The 19,276-nt window shown below is 60.9% G+C and overlaps 3 protein-coding genes across 11 annotated transcripts in view; 2 read left to right on the top strand and 1 right to left on the bottom strand.

The window, feature by feature from the left end:
- The window catches only part of RUBCN (rubicon autophagy regulator), a 33,364-nt gene extending 26,330 nt beyond the window's left edge, over nt 1-7,034 (top strand). For all 7 annotated transcript variants that reach the window (XM_075157150.1, XM_075157151.1, XM_075157148.1 and 4 more), the window contains 8 exons: nt 331-463; nt 820-965; nt 1,329-1,393; nt 1,962-2,200; nt 2,595-2,656; nt 2,856-3,009; nt 3,387-3,480; nt 4,378-7,034. In XM_075157150.1, coding sequence (XP_075013251.1) covers nt 331-463; nt 820-965; nt 1,329-1,393; nt 1,962-2,200; nt 2,595-2,656; nt 2,856-3,009; nt 3,387-3,480; nt 4,378-4,541 — 1,057 coding nt within the window. In that variant the 3' untranslated portion in view covers nt 4,542-7,034. The remainder of the gene's footprint in view (nt 1-330; nt 464-819; nt 966-1,328; nt 1,394-1,961; nt 2,201-2,594; nt 2,657-2,855; nt 3,010-3,386; nt 3,481-4,377) is intronic.
- A 99-nt stretch (nt 7,035-7,133) lies between these two features.
- On the bottom strand, nt 7,134-14,447 carry LOC142085356 (deoxyribodipyrimidine photo-lyase-like). 2 transcript variants are annotated; one of them, XM_075157163.1, is made up of 10 exons: nt 14,325-14,447; nt 10,702-10,984; nt 10,359-10,504; nt 10,031-10,213; nt 9,707-9,865; nt 9,172-9,370; nt 8,930-9,082; nt 8,529-8,650; nt 8,270-8,429; nt 7,134-8,091 (listed from the first exon to the last, which is right to left on the bottom strand). In XM_075157163.1, the coding sequence occupies exons 2-10, from the start codon at nt 10,931-10,933 to the stop codon at nt 7,937-7,939; spliced, it is 1,509 nt and encodes a 502-aa protein (XP_075013264.1). In that variant the 5' UTR covers nt 10,934-10,984; nt 14,325-14,447; the 3' UTR covers nt 7,134-7,936. The 2 variants fall into 2 exon arrangements, with proteins under 2 accessions (XP_075013264.1, XP_075013265.1); XM_075157164.1 differs by lacking the exon at nt 14,325-14,447 and adding an exon at nt 11,159-11,182.
- On the top strand, nt 12,650-18,864 carry LOC142085357 (uncharacterized). Of its 2 annotated transcripts, none has more exons than XM_075157165.1 (5): nt 12,650-13,466; nt 16,339-16,767; nt 16,958-17,074; nt 17,390-17,475; nt 17,723-18,864. In XM_075157165.1, the coding sequence occupies exons 1-5, from the start codon at nt 12,761-12,763 to the stop codon at nt 17,795-17,797; spliced, it is 1,413 nt and encodes a 470-aa protein (XP_075013266.1). In that variant the 5' UTR covers nt 12,650-12,760; the 3' UTR covers nt 17,798-18,864. The 2 variants fall into 2 exon arrangements, with proteins under 2 accessions (XP_075013266.1, XP_075013267.1); XM_075157166.1 differs by lacking the exon at nt 12,650-13,466 and adding an exon at nt 14,607-15,142.
- The last annotated feature ends 412 nt before the right edge of the window (nt 18,865-19,276 follow it).

Raw genomic sequence — 19,276 nt, 5'->3', positions numbered from 1 at the left:
TGTACTGGGAGAGCAGTAACTTCTGGCTTGTACAGGCACCGGCTCTCACTTTGCACCTTCCTCTGCAAGCAGGCACAGGTTTTGTTAAGTAAGATATGTTTTGCTTGCCTTTCTAAAGGCTTGTTGTTGTGCCATTAGCCGGCTTTGCTTGGGGGCAGCTGCAAAGACAGAAATCAACCACGTATATCAATTTGAAGGCTGTGTAGCAGTGCAGAAATAAGGTACCAGAGTTGAAGGGAGCATCTTTGGCTTGAGCTGGGACTGGCATCAGGGCTTGTGAGGAGGGCACAGCTGTAAGACCCGGTACTAACCACTCCCTTTGCTGTCTAGATCCCATTCCTTCCTTAATTCCAACTCGGCAGAGGCCGTGGCCATGGGCTTGCTGAAGCAGTTTGAGGGCATGCAGCTCCCGGCTGCCTCTGAATTGGAGTGGCTGGTCCCTGAGCACGACGCCCCGCAGAAGGTAGGGGTGCGAGTCCCCAGTCACTGACTGGGTTTGATCTTCCCCAAACCCCTGGCATAAGCCCACTGCTGAGGGGCTTTGCTAGTCCTGGTGATCCCTTTGTGGAGCTGCAGGAGGGGTTTCGTCCAGGCTCTGGAGATGGGTGTAGCCAAGCAGGGCTCTGCCACTGCAGTGTCCTACAGCAGAGTGCCGGATCCCTGGGGATATCCCTTCTCCAGCCCCCATTCAGCTGGAGCAGCAGCTTGGTGCCTGGCAGTTTTCCAGAGGGCTGCAGTTGCAGGTTTCTGGCAAGGCAGCCAGTGCATTGCCTTTGCGGTACCAGGCAGGGATCTGACCCTCTCGCCTGCCTCTCCCAGCTCCTGCCCATCCCTGACTCTCTGCCCATCTCTCCCGATGACGGAGAACATGCCGACATCTACAAGCTGAGGATTCGGGTGCGCGGAAATCTGGAGTGGGCCCCACCGCGACCACAGATCATCTTCAATGTTCACCCAGCCCCAACGTAAGGACCCGCGCGGCTGAGGGCCCCCTGGGGACCTGCCCTGTCCAATCCTTTTCCATAAACACCAAGGTTGATTATCATCTCCTTCCCGCTTGACCACCAGGGCTTCCCAGCTTTGAGCCTGGTAAATCCATGGTGGTCACCACCAACAGCTGGTGCTGTGAGATGGAGCCAGTGCCTGCGGTCGGTGCCTTTGGTGTGCACCAGGGCACAACAGGGCTTTTCCCCTTGGATTTGTTGTCCACACTTAAGTGGCAAAGCATGTGGCCATCTCTGCCATCCAGACCTGTGCCAGTGCCCATCCTCTGGTGCCAGGTGCCTTCAGGGCTGGACTCACGCATGTTGTCTTCTGTCTCTGGGCAGGAGGAAGGTGGCTGTGGCCAAGCAGAATTACCGGTGTGCAGGCTGTGGCATCCGGACTGATCCTGGTGAGTGCTGGGACCCTGATCCATAGCTGGAGAGTGGGGAAGAACCTGTGAACAAGTGGGAAGACGCAGAGTTGGGTGGGTGGTGGCAGAGCTCAGCACAAGGTCACTGGGGAAATGGTACGCTGCCTTTGCCAGCTCTGCTTGCACGTTGGTGTGCACCACCCACAGAGGAGCCTTCTTCTCCAGAAGGTCATGGGGCTGGTGGAGGCAAAGAACAGCCAGCCTGTCCTTTGGAGGGCATTTCAGATGTTGACTCTTCCAAGGCAAAGTCATCTGTTGGGGGTCCTAAAGGTCACAGCAGGTTCTGCTCTGGGTACAGCTTTGACTAGCTGTTTCTGGAATGTGTAGGTAGATGTGGCTGCATGAGACTGGACTGTGGTCTCAAAAGCTTTTGCAGTCAGCAGGGGTGTTTGCAGACCCCAGTGTTGAGTGCTCTGGGGCTGGAGGAGGTACTGGCAGAGCAGACTGCTTTGCTTGTTGGAAATGCTGAGCAACGTTGGGAGTGCAATATGTGGTTGGGCAGAGCCCGTGCCTCGGCTGACCTCCCTGTCTGCCGGGGTTTGGCCAGATTACATCAAGCGGCTGCGGTACTGTGAGTACCTGGGGAAGTATTTTTGCCAGTGCTGCCACGAGAACGCCCAGACGGTCATCCCCAGCCGCATCCTGCGCAAGTGGGACTTCAGCAAGTACTACGTGAGCAACTTCTCCAAAGACCTGCTGAGCAAGATCTGGAGTGACCCGCTCTTCAACGTGCAGGATATCAATCCTGCCCTGTACCGGAAAGTGAAGTCTCTCAACCAAGTGTGGGTAAGACCCTTTCCACACCTTCCTGAGTGAGGTTTGGGTGAGGTGGGTGGCTGCCAATTGTAAACCGCATCCCAGGGAAGCTGGGGAGAAGCGGATATTTCAGTTTTTGAGGCTCAGCATCGTGGGTTTCCATTCACCTCTTGTTCTTTGTCCGGTGACGTAGGAATTTCAAAAGGAATTGCTGCCTGGTGTCCAGCTGGGCTTTAGTTTATCTCCTGGAGCACGTGACGATGGTTGTGCTCGCTTTGCTCCGCGTGGTGTAAACACTTCGGTAGCAGGGGAGCGGCAGCTGGGGAGCAGCCGTCGTTTCAGGAGCGCAGGAAACGGGGCAGGCCTGCTTGGCCAAGGACTGTGCTCTGTTTACTGATTCTTGTGTCCCCCCCTTCCTCTCCAGCTGCTGCGAATCCAGCTTTTCCACATGAAGAACATGTTTAAGACGTGCCGGCTAGCTAAAGAGTGAGTCCCAGGCCGTGAGATGAAGCTGTTTTGCTGTCCTGGATCTGTCCCGTGGCAGTTTGCAGTGGGGATCTGTGCAGCCTGTGCAATGAGCAACGGGGGGAGAGGGGAGTGGAGCGGGAGAGAAAGCAGAAGCAGTGGAGAGAGGGGGCTTAGTGGAGTCACTTTGCTCTGAGCTCTGGTTTCTCTGTCCTTGCAGCCTCCTAGACTCCTTCGATGCAGTGCCTGGCCACTTGACGGAGGATTTGCACCTTTACTCGCTGAGTGACCTCAGCGCCACGAAGAAAGGGGACCTGGTGCCTCGCCTGACGGAGCTCCTGAAGGCAGGCAGCCTGCACGTTGAGAAGTGCATGGTAAGGCCTCCTCGCCTGCCTCCTGCACAGCTCCGCACCCTCGGGACCACCCTTGGGAGCAGGCTTTGCTGCAAAGATAACTGATGGGTAGGCCTTTGACATGCAGGGCAGCCACCAAATTAACTGATTCAATGCTAAATGCTCCTGCCTGCTTCAAGAGCTTCTACCTAGCACGTATGGGATGTTTGTTATCCCATTTTGGCTCTCCCCCAGCCCTGACACGTGTTGATTCTGCCTTGCTGTGCTCCATGCTGGGGAAGGGCTGTCCCACATGGTTAGAGCAGGGCACCGAGTCCTGCTCCGCTCTACCTCCTGCCCTGCTTGCCAGGGAGATGAGGAGCATTTAGCTGCTTTTTCCTCACCTTTTCTCCTTCCAGCTGTGCCAAGCCAAAGGCTTCATCTGCGAGTTCTGCCAGAATGAGGGCGACATCATCTTCCCCTTTGAGCTCAACAAGTGCAGGACATGTGAAGGTGAGATGCTGGGGAGAAACAGGGAGGGGACAGACTCTGGGGCCACCAAGGTCTGCCTCCAGTTTGAGTGGCATTTGTGCTAGCAAGAGTTACAGAGCCAGAGCCAGCCAGACCAGAGTGCCTCTGTGCATGGCCTGTATCTCTGCACCACGTTATCACAGCAGCAGATCAGCATTATAACGGTGTTTGGCCAGAGCTGCTGGCCCAGTAGAGTGTGTGGGTCCCTTCCTGACCACGCTGTGTGCTGCCTGCCCCGGCGGCAGCGGGCAGTCGGGTTGTGACTGCAGCGAGTGGGTGTCTGGGAGCCCTGGCTTCCCTTCTGCTGTGGTTGCGGGACAGGCTCCAGCCTGCACGCAGCTCCCCTGCCCCTGCTTGGATGGCTGGAGCTGACCTTGTAGAGCAGAGAGAGAGCCTGAAGGCTTTGTCTCTGTGCCCTTCCTGCCTGCCAAGAAATCCCCGGGCCCCTTCAGGAGTCATCCTCGATAATGCCCAGTAGTAATGGCCAAGCAGAGCTTGTCCCTGCAGCTTGGGACCAACCTCTGAACTGGCTTGAAATGGCTCCTGACAACATGCAAGCCTTGGTTTGGCAGGTGCAATGCCAGAGAAAACTTGGGGCAGAGTCACTGTTTCCTTGGAGAATCAGGAAAGTTTCCTTGTGCGGAGCAGAAAACGTCCTGCCTGTGCTCCGAAAGGCTTTGTAAGCCAGTGCAGGGTCCCTGCGGCGTGACTTCTTGCTGCTTCCAGAACGGTGCTGGACCCCTGCTTCTGGTGCTTGTTCTGCCATGGTTTTGGTTTGAAATGTCCTCGTACACAAGCCTGGAGCATCCCTCTGGGGTGCGGAGTGTCAGGCAGTCTGTGTCAGCCTCTGACAGCTCTCAGCCATGTTCTCCCCTGCAGAGTGCAAAGCCTGCTACCACAAATCCTGCTTCAAATCCACCCACTGTCCCCGCTGCGAGCGGCTTCAAGCCCGGAGAGAGCTGCTGGCCAAGCAGAGCATGGAGTCCTACATCTCGGACTACGAAGACGAGCTGGAGCAGCCGGAGGCGGTGGCAGCCACATGAGCATGTTGCGGCGGAGGAGCAGATCGTGGGTTTATTTACGTACGTGGCCTTTGTCACCAGAGGCTGGGCCACACGGACTGGAGATGAGGAGGACTGTGGGGAGGCCTGGAGCGCTGTCTCAAAGGGATCTGTTTTCTCCCGTGCAGTAGTGCTGGGCTGGGGAAGGGGCATCTTCCATCGTCCGGGTCTGCTCCAGGTACTGCTCACACTCCCCAATGCCTTTGCTTGGGGAAAGGCGGCTGCTCCTGCCTGTCCTGCAGGCGGAACAGGGGCCTTTTCCGAGCAGTTGTTCATGCTGGACCGGGCAGGGCTGTGCTGCCAGTCCCCGTGCCCTGCTCCCCAGCAGGGTCCCCTGGGGGGTCAGCACTTTCTGCTCATCAGCTCTATACTAGGAAGCTCTGGCCACGTCTGCTCCTTGGAGGGGAGAATCAGCTCTCTTGAGTCCTCCGATCCCCTGTCCTGCTGCTGGGGGGTGTGTGCATGGAGGGAGGGTGGGGGTTTGGGGTTGGTTATACATTTAACAGCTCCCTTTCTCAAATCTGGCTTGGGACACTGCTGGAGAGCAGTTGCTCTCACTCCAGGATGAAAGCAGAGGAGGTGGCAGTGGTGAAAATGCCAGATTTCTGCCTCGCCTCTCTGTCATCTGTGCTGAGCTGCTTTCCCTGCCCTCCGCCAGCAGCCTGTGCTGCAGAGGGGCATTGCCCCCAGAGCAGCCGCACAAGGGGACCAGTACTCGGGGCTTTCGGCGGAGGCAGGTCCCCATGGCTGGAGGATGCAGTAAGTGAGGCTTCCAACCCCGCTTCCTCCTCATGCTGCTGGTCTGTCGTCCCGGTGGGACATGTCCTCCTTTAAGGGTGACATGGGACCTCACTCTGGTGGCACCAGGACCTGCCTTGCGTGCAGCTGCCTTCCGCAGAGACCTGTTGGGATGCAGGTGAAGGCTCAGCCCTCCAGCCCCATCCCCTGAGCCTCTGTCTCAGTTTGTTCTTTTAGGTTGGATTTTTGTTTTTTAATCTGCTGGATTTGGTTTTATTTTTTTAATTTGGTTATTTGTATTTTTAACTGTGTGTTCCCCCCCCAAGGAGGTGCTGCTTGAAATGCCTCTTTAGGGGACATGCGATCTTCTTGGGACTCACCGGTACAAAACCTCCAGGGCTGTCCTGCTCCTGGTTCCTCACCCCTGGATGGGGCTGGCATTTGCCAGGTATCCCCTCTCCCAGCAGATCTCCTGCTCTCCTTGGGAGAGGGATCTCTGAGCCAGGCAAAGCCTTGAGGCTTCCCGGCTGCGGTGCAGCGGGGTGGCCAGGCAGCCTGCTTGCAGTGGGGGGTGCACGGGGGAGAGGGGTTTGGCACTGGGGTGCTGCAAAGGGTTGGTCCCTCACCGATGCAGAGCTGCCCACCACTACCGACGGCTCCGCGGGGTCGGACCCGGTGGTACAAGGTGACCTCTGTGCTCTGGGGCTAGCGGTCAGTTGAGGAGGTGCTTCTGCATCGCAGGGGGATGCTTTAGCCCATGGCACAGGTGAGTGTCCAGCACCACCTTAGCATGGGTGGGATGTGGGGTGGCAGTTGGAAGGACGGTGTGGCCTGTGTATGTGTGAGAAGGCTGTTGAGGGACCGGGGAGCAGCACACTGGCAGAAGGCGTCTAGGGGCAATGGCTCTTGCAGTGCGTGCCCTGGCTTGAGGCTGGGATGTGGGCTGTCCCTGCGGGGGTGGCAGGGTTGGGGCGGGTGGGAGAGGCTGGGACCAGGAGGTGTGGCTGCAGGGCTTGGTCAGGGAGGGTGGCTGCAAGCCTCACTGCTGGGGGCCAGGCTGCTGCATGGCAGCACCTCTCCCCTGCTCTGCAGCATCCTGACAAAGCCAGGTCTAGCCTGGGAAAGGGGGTTCAGCTCCCCACTTGCTCCCCTGGGGTTTTTTACTCCCCCTGTCTTGCTTCTGCTTGTTTTCCCCATGGGAGCAGCTGCTCTCCCGCTCAATCTCCGTCTCTGCAAGCCCTGGGGCTGTCAGACGCTGGTCTGCCTGTCCCCAACCCCAAGCCGAGCCCTCCCGCTGCTGCCCAGAGCTGGCACCCCCTTCCCTGGAGCTGCCTCAGCAGCACACCTCCATCCACCCTGTTTTGTTTGAAGCACTTTAATATCATGGGACAGCAGCTGAGAGGCTGCCTGCGTCCCTTTCTAGAAGCACTGAGTACATTTAGAGAAGAGGGAAGGGATTTTGGCTTACTTGTGGTTTCCACTCTCCACCATGGACTTTGTCTGGAAGCAGCGGGACTTGCAAACCCGGCAGAGGTCTCCAGGGCAGGATTGTGCCCAGCACTGACACTGCTGCCCAGCACTGACCACTACGAGTAACACTGGAACTGGCCAAGGCAGTGAGCTCTTTGTAAGGGAGAGCGAGGGGCTGCCCCGGCCGTCGGCTGGAGCCCTCCCCACAGGACTATTGCACAGCGTAGCAACAAAAATGCCGTCCCTAATAAACTAAGTTAATAAGGGGCCTGGTTGTGTTGTGGCATTGTTTCAGGTGGGGTAGCAGTGTGTATCCCCCCCTTGGGGACCTGTTGGCCCCTGGGGCAGGGAGGGGGCCGGATGCACTAGCTGGGGGGACAACTAGTGCTGCATCACTAGATGTCACTGGGAGGGGGTTATTGTCACCACCCCTTGACTAATCCATCTGGTTTGGGGCCTCCCCCTGCAAACTGCCTACTGGGCTTGGAGCAGGAGGTACAAGCCACTGAGTAAGGGGCTCTCCGCAATGCCTGTCCCCTTCCCCAGCCTGCCTTTGCCCCTGTGCTACGCAGCCCGCCTCTCCCCTTGCAGCGGTGTCATGCATCGCCCCATGAACACCACAGACACAGGAGATGATACAAACTGAAAACTTTAAAACAACTGTTGAAAGATGTGTGTGCGAGCCCAGCGCAGCGCTGGCCCTGCATGGAGCAAAACAGGGCTTCCCTGCGGGCAGCACGGCCTGAGGAGCCAGTTTCTGGGGCCTTTTCCCCAGAAAAGCCCTGCTCAGCCTAAATCTAAGCTGTGGTTAGCAGCAGCAATGGTAGCTTGGGCTTGCTCCTGAGCATGGTGGTTGGAGAAGAGGTTTCTAGCAGGCATGGGCACGCTGAGGATGGGCTCTCGCAGCTGCCAGCAAACCCGTGGCAGCAGGAGGGCCCTGCATAGTCCTGTGGGACTCCAGCAGCTGCCCCAGCACAGCAGCTCAAGCAGGGAGTGATGGCAGAGAAAAGAGACCTGCAAAACCCTGGGGCTTGCCACTGTTACAGCAAGCCCTCCAACAGAGCCCGGGGCGATCCCTGGCCGGGGTGTAAGGTGCGAGCTGGCACCTTGGCAAAGGCTCCGTCCCCAGCATAGAGGGACACAAGCAATCTCAAGGCGTGCTGTGCCCGTCACTGGGAGGGTGTGCGGGGAGCGTAGCGACGCTCAAACTGGCCCACGTCAAACTTGCGCTTGCAGCCAGCGTAGTTCATGTAGCGGATCTTCCCGAAGATGGCCCGCTCTGCCCAGCCCTGGTCGTGTATGCCGCAGATGGACCAGAGGCAGCCTGCCGGGCGTGGGGACAGAGAGTCAGCTCTCCCCCTTGCTCGGAGGCATCCAGAGAGCAGGGGGGATGTGGGTGCAAAGCAGGATGGGCTGGAGCATGGGGGTCCCCCCCCCCCACCATGGCCTTGGCCATCAGAGATAAGACCCCCCCCACCCCGTACCCCTGTCCTGCAGCTTGCCTACGTATCCGTTGGGGTCCCTCCCATCCAGCTCGTAGCGGTCGTTGAGGTAGATGGCAAACCGCAGGGCCTCCTCAGGGGAGCGGGTCCACTCCAGGATCTTCTTGGCCCAGTACATCCGCAGGAAGCCATGCATCTTGCCCTCCTGGACCATTTGGAGCTGGGGGAAAGGGACAGCCGCAGGGGTCAGTCCGTGCCAGCTCACCTCAGCCCCTCGGGAAAATGCTCAGCGTTTTGCGGGGGAGATGCGGGGCACTACCTGGGCAGCATTCCAGAGCGGGTCATGCGTGGTCCCCTGCTCCAGCTCCTGCAGATCATAGAGAAAAGGCCTCTTGTCTTTGGCATGGAGCTTCAGGGTGGTTTGTGCCCAGTCGTAGGCACCTGTGAGCAAAAGAGATGAGGAGCAATGCTGAGCAACCCGCTCCTGCAGGGCCCCGAGGAAGGGATGGAGAATTGGGCTACTGAGGGCACCATGCCCTGGAGGCACCAGCCTTGAAGAGGGCATCCGCCAGCTCCTGTCCTACCTCCAGAAGGTACTGAATGATGGCACATTAGTGCTCCCACAGCCCCTCTCCTAGCAGAAATGGGATTGCCAAGTTGGGGTGACCAGCTGGGTACGAGCCCAGCCCCCAGCATTGCTCACCCGTGCTGGGATGCTACCTTGCACGCTGTCGTAGTTCTCGTTGTAGTAGCAAAAGTTTTCAGCCAGCTCCCGCCGCACCACGGCCTCCTCCACGAACGCATCCACCGACTCCTTGTACTTGCCCCGGTGCTTCTGCACCTCCAGGATGGCTCGTTGGGTGGAAACCTGACCTGGGGACATGAGGAGGGAGCAAGTCAGGCTGCAGGTCCAAGCCATCATGCTCGGTCCTGCTGCAGAGTGGGAAGCCTGGGATGCTCACCGAAGTGGAACCACGGGGACAAGTTGCTGAGTGCTGCCTTGTTGGGGTCGTTCCGGTGGGAGCTGAAGGATTTCAGCCGCTCCACGATGAAGGACTGCAGCACAGCCAGCCCCGCAGCCGTGCCAGGGGTCGCCCACTCCACCTCCTTCACGGTGCGGTCCACCTGCAAGCTGGAATAACATGCCTCCCAAGCGATGGGCTGGGCGGCGACCAAGTAGCATGAGTGCATTTGCAGATGCTCTTCAACCAGGGCTGCCCTGAGTGTAATGTCCCCTGGATGTCCCCAATCAGCAAGTCCCCAGCTCATGCCAGCCTTCTGTTCTTAGCCAGCCCTGCACGGCAGAGATGTGGAAACTGAATGAATGAGGTGGGAACCTCCCTTCCCCAGGGCATCCCCATCTCCACCACCACCTGTGTGTGACCTCAGACAGGTCACTGTCCCCATCCCCTGCCATCCCCTCCCAGGATCACGAAGCAGCTGTGACACTCTCTGGGACTGGCCACAAGTGGGTGTGGAGGCGTCTCCTGCTGGTACCTCTGCTGGGCAGGAGGGGAGATATGGGTGACGAACAACGGGGGGGAACTCTGTGAGGAACTCGGGGAGCTGAGCGTGGATCTTGCCCCGGATGGTCCTGGCACCGTACTCCTGCTTGGGGGAGGCAACCCAGCAGGGCACAATGTTGTGGGCATCAACCTAGGAAGCAAAACCATAGAGGAGGGTGTGAGCAGGAGAAGCAAATGGTCCCAATGACATGACATGGTCACTCCAGCACACCTTTGCAGGCATGAAACGCGGGAGACAAAGTTTCTCCCACATCTCACCAGCCAGAGTTTTCCCCTCCCAGCCGCAGTCACCCACCTGTGCAAATGGCACATCGTCAGGCAACTGCTCCCTGACATCCTCCACCCACTGCCGGGGGAGGCGGAGCGGGCAGAAGTCTGTCACCAGCCCGCCCACGCCATGCTCCACCACGAACGCAGGCAGCACATCCTTGGCATAGCCCAGCAGCAAGTGGAAGGGGATATTCAGCTCTGTGCACTCCTGCAGCAAGGGGGAAAGGGCCGTGGGATGGTTCATGTCTCTGCAGACCCCATCCCACCACCATCTGCTGAAGGGATGGATCTGCCTCCCCCCTTCTCCAGGAGCCCTGTCCCACCCAGTATGGACATTCCCGCAGCGGCCATACCTTGGCCACCTCCTGAAGGCCCCTCAGCATGAAACCGTAGTGGCGGATGGTGGCATCCAGGAATTTGGGCACCAGGCAGAAGCAGACATGCAGAGGCAGCTCCTGTTTGAGGGCCAGGCGCTGGGCATAGAGGAAAGCCCAGTTATCTGGGGAGAAAGCGCACGGGGCAGTGTTGGGGGCACCCTTTGCTGAGGGGATGGAGATGGGGTTTCACAAGAGGAATCCCCCCAGACCCCCGCTGCAGAGGGGGGACCAGCTCCAAGGGCTACCGTGGGAAGTGACCAAGGCTTTTGCCATCCATGGGAGCTCCATTTCCCGGCCCCCTCCGCCAGCTGGTTCGCACCTTGCACCCGCTGGTCCCGGGACATCCAGTAAAGGATGCAACGAGCATCATCCTTCAGGTCTGAGCCCTGCGAGACGAGACGAACCCGCTTTTTGTTGTACTTGAACTCTCGCACGGACGGGGCCGCCCTCCGCTGGGCCTCCTGCACCGCCTCCTCTTCCTCCTTCCTCCTCCGAGACACGCGTGGCAGCTCCGTGGCCTCGGCCTTTCGCTTCCCTTGCCCCCGCCGCATCCTTAGGACTGCCCGGGCCGGCGCCCGGAGCAGCGTGGTTGCCTGCGGCCGCTGCGAAGGGAAACGGGACCGTACTGAGCTCCCGGTGCTTCGTCCATCCCGGTCCGCCCCTAGAGCCCGGGGGATGCTGGTACCCTGCCCATCCTGGTCCCCGGTTCGCTCCCGGTACCCGGGGATACCGGTGCCCCGGTCCAGCGCCCGAAGGTCCGAGGTTCCGGTCCCTACCTGGCAGCCACGCCGTCCTCCGGCTGTTATACAAGCCGGGGGCGTGGTTAAGGGGCGTGGCGATGGGCGTGGTCTTTTCTGGAAGGGGCGTGGTGCCAGCACCTGGTACCGCCCCCCCGCACACGGGGGCCGCTGCTGCGCCGATGTCCCCGGCGCGCCCACGGGCGCGCCGGGGACATCGGCGCAGCACCGGTCCGCAGGAGAGAGGGTAGTGCCCGCCGGTGCCTCCCCTCCCTGCCCCCGGGAACGAGGAAGCGGCACCTTCAGCCGTCACTCGGCAGTGTAGTTCCCCACTGGCACCATCCCCTCGTCCTGCGTCCCTGGGTCCAGGGACCTGTCCCCACGCGGAGAGTGGGGATGCTGGCTCTGGACATGGCTGGGCAGAGAGGAGGGCTGCCCCTGTCCCTGCTGCTGCTGAGCCTTGCCGTGCCGGACCTCATACTGGGTAAGGGCTGAGCGGGATGCGGTGCTATCTGTGGGGTGGGTGGTGAGCAGGGAGCATCGCTCCTCAGGGTGGTGGGTGGCCCCGGGGTGGCTTCACCCACAGAGGTGAAACACTGTGGGTGCTGTTTGCTCTCCGAAATCTCAGCCCCGTCTCAGTGAGCGAACAGGGCTGTGCTTTGCAACACAGGAGCCACAAGCTTGGCTTTATTTCTTTTGCCTCTCACGTGTGTCTCCATCCGAGCAGAGAAGACCTTGGTCCCAACTGGACCCCCTTGCTGAACCTCGGTCCCTGCTGAGCCCATTGCCTTTGCTACGACCTGCCCAGCAGCACCAAACAACCCTGCCCAGATGGCAGCATCACCTGGATGTCATGGGCCTAGAAAACTGCAAATGCCATCCCGATGTTTGCACTTGACACAAAGCAAGAGCAGCGTTGTCAAGCACAGGGAATAAACCTGAGGCTTGTACCTCCTGCGAGCCTCAAGCTACAGCTGTAGGTCCCCTCCTCCTGTGTCCCTCAACCCCCTGCAGAGCTTTCATGGGTCACTGCACGTCTCTAACGACTCGCCCTGAGCTGCAAGCCGGGATTTGTTCCTCTGTGGCTCCCCCTCTGTGGGGCTGGTTCCCTGTTGCCATTATTTACACCCGGCGCTATCAGTTCCTGACTATCTGCAGCAGACGGGTTTGTGTAAACTGCTGCTGCTGCGGTTCCAGCCTGTCTTGTGGTCACCAGTTCCTGCACGGCTCTTCCCGTCGGACGGGTTTGTCTGACTTCCTCCAGGGATGGGTGAAGGTGGTGGAACAGGTCTTAGCGCTGGCGCTTACAAGTTTCTGCCCCAAGACTGGTGATGCCCATGGCTTGTTTCTGCTTCGTCAGACTGGGGGATTTACGTGGCCTGCCTTGGTGACGATCACGTCAGGGCATCCACGTGCTTGATCCATGCAGGACAGTGAATCTCCACTCCTGACAATCCATGGCTGATGTGTAGCTTGGGGAGCTCATGCTGGTGGTGATGCTGTGCCATCCCCAGCACAGCCATGGTCTCAGCCTTTCACCACCAGCCCGTGCACACCTCATTCTCCAACTTCTTTGCAGGGACCGCCACCACGGATGTGACAGTCACCGTGTCCCCAACTCTCCCTACCTCCTCGACACCTATGGAGACCTCGGCACTGCTGCCCACCACTGACTCCACCACCACGGCCACCCTCCCTCCCTCCAGTCCTGAAACCTCCACCCCAGAGGTGCTGACAGATGCCTTCCCAGCCAGTGCTGCAACGCCTCCGGGGAGCAGCCCGGCAGCCTCCAGCATCACCACCCCACAGGCGATGGGCAGCACGGCCCACAGCACTCCTGGGTCGCCTGCCGGTACCACGGTGCAGCCTGACCCCACCCCAACAGGGCTGGGGCTCACCACTGGCACCCCAACTCCAACCCCCATGGCCACGACACTCAACTGTGCTGAGACGACCACCATCACGTCTGTGGGGACTAGCACAGCCCCGGCTGTCAGCTCGTTTGGAGTCGAAACAAGCACACTGCCTCCCCCTACCTCCACTCTTCTCTACTCCACCTGGGTGGGCACCACACTTGGCACCAGCACCCGCCAAAGGCCAGCTGTGACCACGCCGCTTGGCAGCACATCCCCAGGGACTGGCAGCGCCTCTTCTCCCACCGCACCAGAACCGACAGCCACTTCGGACGAGCCCTCGACGACCCCGTCAGACCCCACGGCCACCCCCATTACCAGCACGGGGGTCCCTGGGAGCACCCCAACCCCCAGCCAGCCGGCCGGGACCACGGCCAGGATCACCCCTGGTACCTCTGCCCCGACAGCACCCGAGACCCCTAGTGCCGCCGCGGGTGAGTGCAGCCACGGGGCACCCGTGGGGCAGGGGCAGGGGCAGGGTGACAACTCCCCGCGGCATCCCCCGCCCTGCTCCCGCCAGGCCACTTCGCCCCAACCCAGCCCGGGACGGCCGCCCCGTCTCCAGGTTCTGCAAGCCGACGGGTGCGTCCCACGCTGCTCCCCGCGCCCAGGCCGGGCTGGCCGCCCCGTCGCGCAGCGAGGACGGGGCGCTCCCTCACCCCCCGCGCTGCCGGGCGGGGACGGCGGCACCGGGCCGGGGCTCGGTGTACCGCGGCGCGGCGCCCCGGGCCTCACACAGGGCGGGGCTGGGGGCGGGAAGGGGCGGGGAAAACGTGGAGGGGCGTGGCCTGTGGGCGTGGCGTGTCTTCCGTGGGTGGCTGGGAGGGGGCGGGGCTTAGGGAGGGGGCGGGGCATCCCAGCCGCGCGGTGGCGGTGCTGCTGTGCGCCTGTACCCAGGCGCTGAGACTGTACTCCAGGAGTGCGACTGTACCCCAGGAGTGTGACTGTAGCCCGGCAGTCGTACCCTGGCAGTGCGCTTTCCTGGCCACCTGTGTCCCAGCAGTGAGACTGTCTCCTGGTGGCTCTCCCAGGAGCCTTTACCCTGGGGCTGCAGCTGTACCCTGCCCAACACCCTCCGTGCACCTGAACCTGGCAGGGGGACTGTACCCTGCCCCAGTGCCCCTGGCTGTGCACGTGCCCCCGGGTGTCCCTGTACCCCAGTAGGGCGGCTGTATCCTGACAGAGTACTTGTACCCTGGCCTGACGCCTACAGTGTAAGAGCACCCCAGCAGAGTGCCAGTACCCCGGTGATGCCCTCAGTGTGCCTGTGCACTGGCACTGCCCCAGTGTACCTGTACAGCAGCAGGGTGGCTGTGCCCTGGCAGTCCTCCAGCGTGCCTGTCCGCCTGCGGAGCGCCTGTACCCTGGCCCAGTGCCTGCAGGCGCCTCCAAGCAGTCTCGTCCTTGACCCTGAGAAGAAGGAAGCGGCTCCGGCTGTCAGTGGTGCGCTTCAGCCGTGACATGCTGTGACATGGGGAAGTGATGCCTGTACAGACAGCCCAGGCGACAAACCCTCAGCCTGGAGCACGCCCTTCCTGAGCGCCGCCTGTTCTCTCGGCCAGTTCCTCGCGCTCAGACAGAGCAAGCTGTTGTCTCCTGAGGGCGTTGGTGCCGGGAGCCACCACTGAACATCACCTCTGTGGCGGAGCGCAGGGACGGTCCTAGGCAGCCCGGCTGCTTCCCTGGGCTTTTTTCTGTTGTTACTGTCCTCTCAGCAGGCAAAGGACCCGGTCTGCAAGGACCCGGTCTGCTGCAGTGGTGGCCCTGCTGGCCTGCCCTGCCCGCTGCTTGTGGCTGCTCTGAGTCCAGCCGTGCAGCTGATGTCTGCTCGGCATCGCGCCGGTTCCTGGGAGTGTCCGTGTCAGATGGAAATCTCCCCTTCGGTGCTAACACCTGGGGAGTGAAAGGACCCACCTGGATGCTCCTTGTCTGCTGGGCAAGGGAGACCCGGACACCCCAGTGCTGGGGCCGTGGGGAGCGCTCGGAGTGGTGCCTGCGGGGGCGGCATCAGCTCCCGCCCACCCGGACATGGCCGGGCAGAGAGGGGTGCTGCCCCTGCCCCTGCTGCTGCTGAGCCTCGCCGGCCTTGCCGTGCCGCACCTCGTGCTGGGTAAGGGCTGATGTGATGCTCTTCATGGGGTGGGTGGCGAGTGGGGAGCATCGATCCCTGGGGTGGTGGGGTGCTTCACCCGCAGCAGGCGCCTGTGGGGTGCGGGGGGGTGAAATGCTGTGGGTGCTCTTTGGTGTTTGTAAAATGGGAAGCAGAGGTGGACTTACAGCTCCTCCTTTGTGTGAGGATGAGGCCCTTCAGTGCAGACACCCACTGGGGCACAGGCTGGGATCAGACCTTTGCCCTTCCCCACATTATTATTTAACCAGTTGCTGCCTGCAGCAGCTCAGGGAGGGAGCGGCTGCCGGGGGCTTTGGGAGCTTCTGGTGGGGTTGGCTGAAAGCAGCCAGCGGCTCGTGGCTTTGTTCCCCACCACCATGTGAGCAGAGGCCCAAATTCACTGGGTTTGTGTTGGGATCACTGGGGAATCCGGCCTGGCATCTCACAGCCGCCACCTCGCAGGCACCCCTTGACAGAGGCCGGGGCAGCCAAGGTGTTTTGTGCATCCTTTTGGAGACGGTTACAGATGCCTGGGCTTCCCCAGGAACAGCAGGCTGCTCCAGCACAGGGTCCGTGCGGGCAGAGAGGACGGTCCTCCTGCATCCCTCAACCCCCTGCAGAGCTTTCGTGGGTCGCTGCACGTCTCTAACGACTCGCCCTGAGCTGCAAGCCGGGATTTGTTCCTCTGTGGCTCCCCCTCTGTGGGGCTGGTTCCCCGTTGCCATTATTTACACCCGGCGCTATCAGTTCCTGACTATCTGCAGCAGACGGGTTTGTGTAAACTGCTGCTGCTGCGGTTCCAGCCTGTCTCATGGTCACCAGTTCCTGCATGGCTCTTCCCGTTGGACGGGTTTGTCTGACTTCCTCCAGGGATGGGTGAAAGTGGTGGAACAGGTCTTGGCGCTGGCGCCTACAGGAGTTTCTGCCCCGAGACTGGCGATGCCCATGGCTTGTTCCTGCTTTGTCAGGCTGGGGGATTTACGTGGCCTGCCTTGCTGATGCCCATTCAGGGGATCCACGTGCTTGATCCATGAAGGAGAGTGAATCCCCACTCCCAATGCTCCACGGCTGATGTGTAGCTCTGGGTTCCTTGGGGAGCTCATGCTGGTGGTGGTGCTGCGCCATCCCCAGCACAGCCATGGTCTCAGCCTTTCACCATCAGCCCTTGTGCACCTCATTCTCCAACTTCTTTGCAGGGACCGCCACCACGGATGTGACAGTCACCGTGTCCCCAACTCTCCCTACCTCCTTGACACCTATGGAGACCTCGGCACTGCTGCCCACCACCGACTCCTCCACCGCGGCCACCCTCCCTCCCTCCAGCCCTGAAACAGAAGCCTCCACCCCAGAGATGTCCAGCACATCCCTGGGGACCAGCAGCGCCTCACCTCACACTGCATCTCCTCCCACCGCACCAGCACCAACAGCCACTTCAGCTGAGCCCTTGACAACCCTGGCAGACACCACGGCCACCTCTGTTATCAGCACGGGTGTCCCCGAGAGCACCCCCACTCCCAGTCAGCTGACTGGGACCACGTCCAGGACCACCCCTGCCATCTCCACCCCAACCATGGGGCCGACCCCAGGCACCCCAACAGTACCTGGGACCCTCAGTGCAGCCATGGGTGGGTGCAGCTGTGGGGGCGCCTGGAAGGCAGGGGCATGGTCGGGGTGACAAATCCCCGGGGACACTGGGCATGTACTTGGGTAGCTTCATGCAGGTGGCTTCATTTGGGCTCGGTCTGTCCCAGCTGTAGGAGCATCCTGCACCTCTCTGCAGACAGCGCTAACATAACGTAACGTTGCTTTGCCCAGGCACGGAACCCTCTTCCCCTGCCACCGACCCAACCCAGACCCCAGAGATTATCCTCAGCACCCCTACAGACCTGCCAGCGATGCTGCCCATCTGTCCCACCGCCACGTCCAACACCAGTAAGTGCAGTGCCCTGTGGGCATCGCCACCCCCCAGCACCGGTGGCTTTGGGCTTCCAGGGGCCAGTGCAGGGGGTCCTGGAGCCCCACTGCTTTTGCCGTGCTCTTAGTACAGGGGCTTTGATGTTCTGTGGGATGTGTGGTTTGCTGTACAGGTGGAGGGTTGTTCTCCTGACAGCGTAGGGTGTCCATGACATGATTAACCTGGAAGGAGGTCCCATGTCTGGGCCAGCGATCCTGGGGAGAGACCCACAGATCCTTTGGCACAGCCAAAGGTGTAAGGACAATAACCAGAGCCACATTTTTCGTCTCTAGGTGCCTCTCACCTCTTTCTGTCGCTACGGCTAACCGTCCCCCTGGACCTGGGGAACACCACGGTGCAGGAGCTGGTGTTGTCCAAGGTGAGGTGTGCCAGGAGGAGGTGCCACTTTGCATCTGCCAGCCATGGTCCAGCCAGTTGGGGAGGGGGTCAGGCAGCCGGCAGGAGGGGAACGGCTGGGTCTCGCATTGAATGTCACCCGGAGTCCTTTCAGTTGAAGGGGAGACCCTCCTTTGGCTGCCGTCATCCAGGATCAGGACCCTTCTAGGTGGGGAGCGGGGGTAGGAGACCCCCTCTGGCACGGTTTGACGGCTGTCCTCTCCCCCCAGCTCCGTGAGGACCTGCAGATGGCGTTCCCGTGCGCTGGCCTGGCGGTGGAGTGGCGAGGGAAGAGGAGGACCTGACCGCTGCTCCTTGCCCGGCCGGCACCCATGTGGACTGGCAAGCCTTCTGCTCCCAGCTCCTTATTCCATGGTGGTGCAGCCCTTTGGGGTAACCTGTACAGCTCCCCTTGAACCTGGGACCCCCTGTCCTTCACTGCACACCCCCAGAGGACCCCCAGTGCCCCCCGTGGGCTGGGGTGCCCCTGCCCCTTCCCGCAGCCTGTCTGTAGAGCCTGAGCCCTCCCACCACCCTCCCCCAGACCTGGCTCCCACAGTGGGACCCCCCCCAGTGCTGCTGGGGGGCTGGGAGGAGGGGACCCTGCAGGCGCTGCGCTTTTACAGCTGGGACTGAGCTGGCTCAGCCACAACAGCCACCCTGGGGATCGCTGGATGAGAGAAAGGAGACCTGGAGCCCCCGGTACCACTGTGCCCAGGACACTCGGAGGCCCAGTGCTGGTGACCTCTGATGTTTGCAACCTGGGGAGGCTGCAATGCCCGAGGTCTTCAAGAGCTGCTCCATGGCTGCTTCACATCCAGAGCGGGCCAAGGTGGAGCCTGGGATGGCTCTGGGAAGGAGGCAGGAGAGGAACCCCCCTCGCCTCCCATCTGAGCCCCGACCTGGGGCTCTCCTCGTCTCACCTGCGGTAGCACTGACAGAGGAGCACACCCATGCCAACGAAGGCCGGGCAGTAAAGGGAAATCCCACGTTTTCTGTGGCAAAGATGATGACCTCTTTTTTTTCAAGTTGCCTTCCCCAGTTTTCAGCTTTGCCATCTAGCAGAGGCACCAGCGAGCAAAACCGGCTGAGTCCCAAAAGCTTCGCAGCGGAGAGACGGGCTCAGGGCTGTCCCCTCCTGGCAGGGGCTGCTGCAGACGTTCCCGAGGATGGCTCTACATCCCGACAGGCTGGGGGTCCCCGCTTTGGTGCTCTCTGCCCCATGATACCCCACGGCTGCTGTGCGCACCGTGGAAATCCCGTGGGCTGTGTTCCTTCCCTGTTTTTTTCCAGTCCCAAGCTAGGGAGACAGCCGCAGCGTCTGTCCCCCTGCAGCAAAGTCATTTATTAACTGATTAATTAGCCAGATAAAATCCAACTGAAGCAATTATTAGCCTAAGCAAGTCACCTCGCCGGGAGATTGAAAACTGAAATAACTAGCAGAATAGCCCTGTTGCTCGTCAGGGGTTATTTTCGGCTGATCCCTGCTCTTTGCTGGCAGCCCGTGCCGCCCCGGGGGGGGCTGGGAGGGGGCACATGGGGCTGTGGGATGCCAAACCCAGGGATGGCTCCTGGGGTCCCCGGGTTGTCCCCTAGCTGGGAAGGAGCCAGCAGCCGGACAGGGTGGGAAAGGCACCCTGGGATCACCCGGCTGCCTGCCGGCTCGCAGGGGCTGGGAGAGGCTGGGCTGGGGCTGGAGGCTTAGCCCAGGCAGCTCATCAGGATACTCCCATTCGGGATGCCCTCTGCATCCCAGGCTTGCCCCTTTGGTCTCTAGGATGCTG

This window comes from Calonectris borealis, chromosome 9 (assembly GCF_964195595.1).
Source record: "Calonectris borealis chromosome 9, bCalBor7.hap1.2, whole genome shotgun sequence".
NCBI classification, from domain to species: Eukaryota; Metazoa; Chordata; class Aves; order Procellariiformes; family Procellariidae; genus Calonectris; species Calonectris borealis.
This window is presented reverse-complemented; position numbering and strand designations above follow the sequence as displayed.

Bases quoted from the DNA above. Each gene is read 5' to 3' on its own strand.
- LOC142085357 (XM_075157165.1), top strand. From the start codon at position 12,761: ATGGAGACCTCGGCACTGCTGCCCACCACTGACTCCACCACCACGGCC. The intron at 13,467-16,338 runs GTGAGTGCAGCC...ACTTCTTTGCAG, and splicing joins GACCCCTAGTGCCGCCGCGG to GGACCGCCACCACGGATGTG. The intron at 17,075-17,389 runs GTAAGTGCAGTG...TTTCGTCTCTAG, and splicing joins CACCGCCACGTCCAACACCA to GTGCCTCTCACCTCTTTCTG.
- LOC142085356 (XM_075157163.1), bottom strand. From the start codon at position 10,933: ATGCGGCGGGGGCAAGGGAAGCGAAAGGCCGAGGCCACGGAGCTGCCA. The intron at 10,214-10,358 runs GTATGGCCGCTG...CCCTTGCTGCAG, and splicing joins GCCTTCAGGAGGTGGCCAAG to GAGTGCACAGAGCTGAATAT. The intron at 9,371-9,706 runs GTACCAGCAGGA...GTCGCCGCCCAG, and splicing joins TCCCCTCCTGCCCAGCAGAG to CCCATCGCTTGGGAGGCATG.